This window comes from Populus trichocarpa, chromosome 12, assembly GCF_000002775.5.
Source record: "Populus trichocarpa isolate Nisqually-1 chromosome 12, P.trichocarpa_v4.1, whole genome shotgun sequence".
NCBI classification, from domain to species: domain Eukaryota; kingdom Viridiplantae; phylum Streptophyta; class Magnoliopsida; order Malpighiales; family Salicaceae; genus Populus; species Populus trichocarpa.
Genome location: NC_037296.2, coordinates 12426419 through 12435823, shown reverse-complemented (window position 1 = coordinate 12435823; position 9405 = coordinate 12426419). Strand labels below are relative to the sequence as shown.

Below are 9405 nucleotides of genomic sequence, written 5' to 3'. Positions count from 1 at the left end.
AAACGGTGTCTATATAAACATATCAAACGCACTCTCAATCTCTCTAAAAAAAAAACCAATCAAATACTTTTTATCTAACTTGTAGACTAAAAATAGTCTACAATCAAAATCTCTAAAATTTACTATTCACACGAGAGCTAACCTCTGTTTTTCAGTGTTAACCAGTCTGCTGGTTTAACTGATTAAAGTGAAACGATCGACCAATTTATCAGGACTGAAATTATAATTAATGTAGCGGTTCTCAACTGTGATATTTAATTAAATATTGTTTTTTTAAACTGTGACTTCTTCAAACTACGTTATTTTGTCAAAAAAAAAATATATATTACTCCCGTATTAATTTGCTTTTTATTTGTATTTTGTATGCTAATTGATGAATTTATCCTTGATTAACTCTCTCACAATTGAAAAGAAATGAGCATAGAAATAAAACAGGTGGTATCATCTTTTCGCCATATTGCGGTGTCCCATGTAACTACAGCTAGATGCGAAAACGGAACATCACAGCCCCATCATCCTTGTCTTTTTTTACTTTTGATATAAAAAAGGTACAAAACTGCAGACGAAGATACCATATATGTCAAAAGTAACACCAAAGGTGTAATTACCCTGTTAATAACACGACACCTCTTTCCAGGCCACTTTAGGTTAAAGATCGATCCTTTAATTTACTGAGGAACAGCAACGAGAGATCATTATCTTCTTCTTCTTCTTCTTCCTCCGTTCCATTAATTTCTTCTTCCTTGTTTTAATGGCTTTAGGTGGATGCGTTACGGAATGCACCAACCATTATAAGTGCTGAAAATGTGGTCCATATGCCAATCATTTCCCACTCCTCACAGTACAACCCACCTCTAAGTTATCATTTAATAATGATCATCGAGAATAACTAGCAAATTGGGTTTTCATCTCATATTTTGAATTGGGTTTTTAGTTTTTTTTTCATAAAAGTTATTTTGATATTACAGTTTAGCGGGTTAGATTAGGTAAATTAAATTTTTTTAACCTATAATTGTTATTTGTTTAATTATTTTCATTTTATAGTTCAACATTCAATATTGATTTTTTAAAAAAAATTAAAATTTATTTATTTTATTTTTTATGAAATCATCTCAATCTCATGACTCAGAGTTTTGACAAGTTAAATCCCAATCTCATAATATAATTAATAGGTTTGAGAAGATAATCTAAGTGAATTTAGATTTTTTTTTAACTTATAATTGCTAATTTTTTTGTTTGTTTTATCTTTCAATATTGGTTTTTATATAACTAGTAGTAATAAAGACCATGAATGTAAAACCACCGGATTTCAACTCCATATATAATATACATTAATTATTAGTTTTTATATGAAAATGAAAAAAAAAAAAAAAAAAACTACAAGCCTCACAAAAACTCCACAGCTTGTTTGTAGATTATACATTTATGAAGGAGTACAAGGGAGGGTGCGCATGGAAGCAGGATATATATATATATATATTATTTATAAGCAGCAAATTTATCGCCCGTAATTATTTTTTCCCAATCCCAACTTGCCCTTCATTTTCAAAACTGTCTTACATAACAGAACATGCATTGGGGTTCTCGTCACTGAAGATCTGAGGAGGTGGTGAATAGTGCTCATCATATCTTGTTGGTGAATAATAATTATAAAAATCCATTTTCCTGAGCTCTACCACTGTGGTTTCTTCTGTAGTTTCCTCAGCTGGTGCTGCTGCTGCTGCTGCTGCTGCTTTGGCCTCACTGCCACCACCTTCTTTCTTGTCTTTGCTCTCTCCTTGCTCACCACCACCACCACCACCTTTTTTTTGTTTGTCACCTTCTTCACCTTTTTTCTCTTCTTTGGATTCTTTTCCTTTCTCTTCTTTGGATTCTTTTACTTTCTCTTCCTCTTTCTTCTCTGGCTCTTGTTTTACTATCACTGCGTGCTTCCCAGTTCTTTTGTACACGTATTCAACTAGTTGCTGAGGTTCGAACACTCCCTTCACTATCACCTGTGAGCTCTTAAGATCTGGTTCAGCTGATTCCACACCTATAAATAATATACCAAATTTAATTCCAAAAATTGGTGTTAGCCCCACATAAAAACGTAAAAAAAATAAGAACTGAAATCAAGAATTCTAATATGGAGTTGGTAGGATTTGAATCATTTGATACAGGGGAATTGAATTGACTTCAATTGGACCGAATTCAATGGAATCTAGTAGGCTCAACAACATGATAACTTAAAGAATTTGTTGATTTTAAAGCACTGGCCATAGGGATGAACTCTTTCTTTAAAGGATTCAAAAGGTACGGTAAGAGTACGACGTGTTAGTAATTTTTTTTTCTTTTTGCTGGTGGAGAAACTATCTTATAACAAAAAAGGGCAAAATTGTGAGTAACCAATACATCTGACCGACAAAAACTTGGAGTGAAAATGAAGCCACACTTGCATGAACCAAAAAATGTTGCAAAGGGACTCGAAAGCAAGAAAAATAGGCATTTTGTTAATTAATTAGAAGGATAAAAAAAAAAACATAAAAAAGGGTCATGCCTTGCATTCTTTGTATCCGTTTCTTGATTTCCATTGCACAAGCTTCACAATGCATGTAAACCTTTAGCATCGCTATGATCACGGGAGGCTGCACTCAATCAAGAAAAAATAATTAAACCCCATAACTAAACATAAAAATGTTATAAAAATAATAATCAAAAGAGCCAGAGTAGGGGTCAATACCTTTTCTTTCTTCTCTTCAACTTTAGGCTTCTCCTTCTCCTCAGCCTTCTTCTTCTCTTCCGAGGGAGGTTTTGGGATCGGAGAGATAAGCACCACTTGCCTATGGCTCTTCCTTTCAATTCTTTCAAGAACTTTTAGTGGATCCGCTTTCTCTCCTTTCACAACCACCTTACTAGCCTTGCAATCAGTAGTTACATCTTCAACTCCTGTAAACAATTATCAGCCCACAAAACAAATAACAATGACTCAACACCAAGGATAAGAGCACATCAATTAATTAAACGGGGTTGTTGGTTAAAGAGCAATAACAAATAATTAAAGACACTGACCTTCAAAGCCCTTAAGCCACCTGCGGACCTTACGGGCACAACCCTCACAATGCATGTAAACTTTAAGTACAATTTCTTGAGGAGCTGGGGGTGATTCCTTTTTTGTTTCCTCTGGTTTTTTCTCTTCGGTCGCTGGTTTTTCAGCTGGCTTCTCTTCCTTCTTCTCTTCCTCTACTTTCTTTGGTTGCTCTGGTTTTTTCTCTTCTTCTGCTGCAGGCTTCTTCGGTTCCTAAACAAAAAAAAACAAAACCCAAATAAATAAATAAATAAACATAAAAATTAAACTTAAACGTTGAAAAAGATTTATTTTGTAAGAACTCAAGACCTCCCCCATTATGAGCTTCGGATTTTAGACTGGAAGCACACCAGTAAACTAGACTTGTCAGAGGTAGATGGACAGACAAGTTTCTCTTGTGAAAGAAAGCTTTGAGTTTGTAGTTTGTAGTTTGTAGTATGGTTTGGTTTCTTTTCCCGAACGAAAAAAACTTAGTGGAGTTTTTTCTAGAGTGGGAGAGTTTTGAGGAGATATGAGAAGGGAAGCAGTTAGCTATTTTAGTGCTTTTGGTATTACGTTGAAGGATGCTTTTAAAAGTGTTCATTTTTAAAAAATATATTAAAATTATTTTTTGTTTTATTTTGAATACCATTACATTAAAATTATAAAAAAATATTAATTTAATAAAATTTTAAACCAAATATATTTTAAAAACGTATCCAAAAATAATTCCAAACAAAAAACAAAAGGTGTTTTTTCGTTGTCATCGACATGGGGGCACTTGCTCTAGAGGAAGGACTGGGTTGAGACAAATGGTACCCGAGGTTACATGCAATGCTTTTTTGGCCACTTTTATTTTTTGCAAAGTAAATCTTTTGCTGGAATAATTTGTTTTTTACGTTATTATGGGGTAACTTTTTGTTTTTTCTTTTTATTATTGTGGTCCACCTACGGTATTTTTTTTTTAAATGTATATTATTTTTATTTTATTTTTTAAATCTGTTTATTTTTATGTTTTAAAAATATTTTAAAATATTTTAAGTTTTTTTTTATTTTAAATTAAATTTTTATGTTTTCATATTATTTTGATGTGCTAATATTAAAAATATTTTTTAAAAAATAAAAAAATTATTTTAATTTATTTCTAAACAAAAAATATTTTAAAAAGTAACCACTATTAAACACTTTTATATATATATATATATATATATATATATATATATATATATATATATATATATATTTTTTATCTTTGAGCATTACCAACTTTTTTTTTTTTTTTTAGGAATGGTCAATGATGATGTGAAAATAAAGATAGGGTAGTGAGTTCTTGGATTGAGTTAATAATATATCACCTAATAGCATCTCTTTAGAAAAGTTAAATAGTTTAAATAGTTTTTTAAATAGTGTAAATATAGTTTTTATTTTTATTTGTGTTTTAATGAAAAAATCATTTTAATAACCCATTTATATTTTAATATATTTAATATTAATACTTTTGGTTTCTTAAGAAAAACATTTATGAAAATTATAGAGATGAAAAAATAAATATTTAAATAATCTATTTTAATGCTTTTTACTCTTTTATAGATATGTAGAAATGACTGCTGCAAAATCAAAGAAAAAGAAACTAAAAGATTAGTCTTTTTTCCTTTTAGCTCTCCCATTAAATTAAAAACGACTAGCAATTAAATTTGATATAAAAGGTGATTGATATTTACCCTTTTGTTTTTATTGTTATGATTAGACTAATCATTTACACGGTGGATATTAGGTTTGATTTATTTATTTATTTATATTGATAACTAATTGATTAGTTTTTTTTAAGAAAAAAAACCAACGTCAATTAATATACTTGAAAATAAAACCGTGCATGATATTCGAACAGTACTTGAAAACAGCTAAGGATATAGAACTCGACTATTTGGAGTTCTAATCCAATCAAATCATTCGTGGTCATTGTTAACAATAGTTTATAATTAAGTTCAATGGTATATTCTTTAAGCAAACAGAGAGTAGAGTTGAATTTTATGTCCACATCCCGATCTATCCCGATCTGGACAATCTATTAGGTATATATTTGGTATTATTATTTTTTTTTTTTATTAATATAGATGTCTGGATCAACTTATATGTATCTCAATTAATACAACACAAGCTATTAAAAAGAAATAAAATCCTTTGAAAACTATTGTAGCTATAAACTTATTGTTTTATTAGAATAGTATAATTATATTTTTATCCCTCCACTAAGAAAACTTAGTGCAGACTTATAAGGATATTAAAATATTTTTACAAAATTATTTATCATTACCAAATAGAGAGAAAGAACAAATAAGTATGTTCTCATCGTGATTATATAGTAAAAATACTCAAATATTTTTGAAAGCAACAAAAAAATAAACCTAGCATCAAGGGGTATTTTAGTATATTCATAATGAAAAAAAAAAAGATGGGCACACATATATCATAATCGGGAGCATGTTGGAAGCACCTATGTACTTTGAGCGGTGTGTGCGGCGCCTCATGACATCCAAAAATACCTTTCCACCGTGTTGTTAAAGGCGTTGTTGTGTCCTTTATTTATTGGTGCAACGCGTATTACTCGTGGTAATTTAGTTTGGCGTCAATGAACCTTTTTTCTTCTCCTCTCTCTCTCTCTCTCTCTCTCTCTCCTTCCCTGAAAATTACAGCTTGGTCCTCTTGGTTGTCGGTATTTCAACTTAAGTTCATATTCTTTTTATTTCTAATTTTTGATCTTGGTCATTCTGTAAAAGTTCTGTTTGTTTTCAATTTCATCATTTAATCCCAATTTACCAAATATTATATTTTTCAATGTGATCCTCATTTTTTGGATTTCTAATTTTTTTTCTTTGGTCATTTTGTAAAAGTTTTAGTGGTTTTCAATTTCATCATTCAATTCAAATTAATGGTATTATGTTTTCTAATTTGATCCTCATTACTTTGATTTTATTTTTTTTTCTTGTCTCTTTTGTAAAAGTTATTCTTCTTTTCAATTTTACCCTTTAATTACAACAATGTTTTTAATTTTTATGTCAATTTTGGTCCTCGTTCTTTTTGAATTTTTTTTTTTACTAAATTGATGTTTGTTTTTCAATTTCACCCTTAAATTAAATATAAAATTATTTTTGTATTTTAATTTTGATACTACACTCTTTAATTTAATTGCTATTTTTCTAAATTTATTTTCAATTTCATCATTCAATATTTAATTTATTGGGAATTGAACTTCATGGTCTTTTTATATTAAGTGCATGAAGTCTAATGACTCGGGTCACAAGTTTAAAAAGTTAACACAATTTTTTTTAAAGGCTTTATAATTTTTATTATTTTTTTAGATTATTCTAATCACATAATTTAAACCGCGAGTTTAGCTGGATATCCCAAGTTGACTCAACTTTAATTAGCGTGCTTACAAGTTTTTCACAACCAATTTTTTATGTCATTTTTTACCTCATTTCAGCACCTGAATATTACTTGTTACACAAAAAAATAATTGGCTATGCGGCAAAGTGTGGCACCGATACTAGTTTAAACACTAATATTGTTTTAGCAATAATAAACATGACCAAATGTCATGCAAAACATTTCAATTGTTACCATTGCTATTTGAGACAAACTTGAGCATTGGGATGGAATTTTTACTGATTCGTTGGGATTTTAATGTCATTTGATTCAATTGATTGAGATTTTATCCAATTTAACATTGAACATAAATAAAATTTGATTTAGAATTTGATGAGGGGTTTACCCGAGTACCATTATCATGGTTTTTAACTTTTTTTTTCATAGAGTTGTAATTTTATTTTTCAATATAATATATGATTTTTTTTAATCTTATTGTTCAAGAATGATTTTTGTTATTATATACATGAATTTATAATTTGTTTTTTAAGCTAATATTTTATTAAAAAAAAACTGATTTCAGAAAATAAAAAAAGGGATTGGGCACATAGATAAAATCTTCCATCCAATCCGATTCGACTGAGTCAAAGTCGAAGTTGGATATTAAATTTAGATATTTCAAGTCGGAATCAGGTGGAGGAAAATTCTACTCCAACCCGATATACTGTCATCCATGGCTTGATATATATAAATGTAAAATAATTAGGTAGGATTGATATAGTAATTATTCTTTGATATCTTAAGAATTAATATTAGCTAGCTGGTAAATTCTTAGAACATGCCTGATCAAATTTAATTTACATAAATTTTTGTGGATCTTGATACTTGATCATTCGAATATCATGTTTTAGCAAACTCAGGACTCTTTATTTTTATTTTTCTTGAGATCAAAACAAGCTTTAGCCAGATGGATCGAAACTATCCAAAATTCCTCTTCTTTAATAGGAGAATCCAAGCAATTATTCGTACCGAAATTGAAAAATATCAAGACTTGGAATTACTCAATATGCAAGAATACAAAAACCTCCATTATTCACAGAGTACTCTTAGCATGGTATCAGGAATATAAGCTTATAATATTAATACCCTTTTGTTCGAAAGAATAATTAACTTTTAATCACTCCATTTTTATATTCACTGAACCCTAACGCTGCCCCATGACTGGTGGGGTTCTTCAGCTGCATGTGGCCCATGGTATATACAGCCAACAGGTAAACCCTTCTGCAGTTCCCACCATGGAAGAAATTCAATATGGATCAGCATGATAATCCTAGCCTCCAAGCTATATTATTCTCTGATGAATCTTACCGGGATGAGCATACTCAACAATGCATGTGTTGTGATCAGTTGTATCAGTGGCAAACTGGCCATGGCTGCTGTCGCCAGACCTTTCTTTCTCATTCATTATCAATACACTGTTAGGTTAGGAGAAAAAAACAGAGGTTCAAGCAAACTTTACTGAGGGATGTTCTTGCAATTTCCTGTGCTGAATCATTATCAGAGTCTGCTGCGTATTAATTTATTTTCAAATACTAATTATATTGTTTTTTTCTGCCATTCAAGTACATGTAAAACCTTATTCTACACTGTGGGGGTTCGGGAAAAGCCGTGAGTGAAACATAAAAATTATATAAATGTAGGATAGCATCAATCGATTTTACTATTTAAGCGATTTATCACTAATCACATCGGTTGTCTTTAGCGTAGTTTTTTTTTTTTTTTGGGGGCCAAGTAGTGTATGCTTGGCATGTGAATCTTCATCATCAAACCAGTCAGGGTTCCATGTGCTTGATCAGTATTTAATCAAACACATAAATTATGGAGGAGCCCATATCACATGCTATTTATTAGTAGTACAAATGTGATGTTGAGAGTTAGCTCAGTTCATATTTATAACCAGTAATGACGTTATAACCAGTAATGACGTTATAAGGATACTCCCGCACAGTGACAGAGCCAGAAATTTTTAAATGAGGAGACAAACTATTAATAAATATTTAATATTATATATTATGTAATATATAAATATGTATTATATAGAGAAATTAATTTGAAATATATATACTAACTCATATCAAATAAAATTAATGTAAGAATACTTTCAAAATGAAAAAACTAACTTGGGTTAATTAGTTTTATTTTACAATTTAGTTTTTTCAGTTATTTTTTTTTATTTTTTTGATTTAATCAGTTTTTTGATTTTTTTTCTTACCTCTAAAGTTAACAATAGCTAATTTAGATTAATTGTTAACCAACAAAAAAAAATTAAATATGCTAGATATTATTAATATTAATATAAAAAAAATTAAAAAAAAATTAAGGGAGCAATTTCCCCTTCATTACCCTACGTAGCTCCGCCCCTGCTCCCAGCTCCCTCTTGTTCTGTAAATAATAATATGATGATGATGGGTGCCATCCACATGAGAAGTACAGGAGTGTACAATTTAGAATATTAATAAATACTTCAGATTAATTACGAGGGTGTTTGATACCTTTTTTATTTTTTATGAAAGGAGAACCGTTTTTTGTCTATAGTTTTTTTAAAATGTTTTTTTTTTTTGTAAATGTATGTGAAAAAAACTAAACAAAATTTATTTAATTTAAAAAAATAAAAATATATATTATTTAAATTAAAAAAATTAATAATATGTCACATTTAGTTATGGTAGTAAAATTATGGCATCGTGTAACTGTGATATATACATGGTAGTTGTGATGGTGAAAGTACCAATATGATAATAGTCAATAAGATATTATTAATGATGATAATGATTATTGTAATACAAAATTTCTATAAATTAAAATCATTGGGATGGGAATAGTGGAAATCTATTAATTAATTGAGATATTATCTAATTAATAAATTAATAACTTATACATTAGTTAATAATTTATTAATTTATAAAGATATCTTTTCCCAAAACATTAAATTTAAT

At 29.2% G+C, this 9405-nt stretch overlaps 1 protein-coding gene across 1 annotated transcript; it reads right to left on the bottom strand.

Moving 5' to 3' along the window:
* Positions 1-1386: 1386 nt before the first annotated feature.
* On the bottom strand, positions 1387-3613 carry LOC18103814 (heavy metal-associated isoprenylated plant protein 7-like). The gene is made up of 5 exons (XM_052446022.1): positions 3374-3613; positions 3049-3277; positions 2720-2925; positions 2537-2624; positions 1387-2032 (listed from the first exon to the last, which is right to left on the bottom strand). The coding sequence occupies exons 1-5, from the start codon at positions 3380-3382 to the stop codon at positions 1557-1559; spliced, it is 1008 nt and encodes a 335-aa protein (XP_052301982.1). The 5' UTR covers positions 3383-3613; the 3' UTR covers positions 1387-1556.
* Between the last annotated feature and the right edge of the window lie 5792 nt (positions 3614-9405).

Excerpts from the sequence above, each read along its gene's own strand:
- LOC18103814 (XM_052446022.1), bottom strand. Across the intron at positions 2,926-3,048 it reads GTGGCTTAAGGGCTTTGAAG|GAGTTGAAGATGTAACTACT; the intron begins GTCAGTGTCTTT and ends AATTGTTTACAG. Across the intron at positions 2,625-2,719 it reads TTGAAGAGAAGAAAGAAAAG|CCTCCCGTGATCATAGCGAT; the intron begins GTATTGACCCCT and ends GATTGAGTGCAG.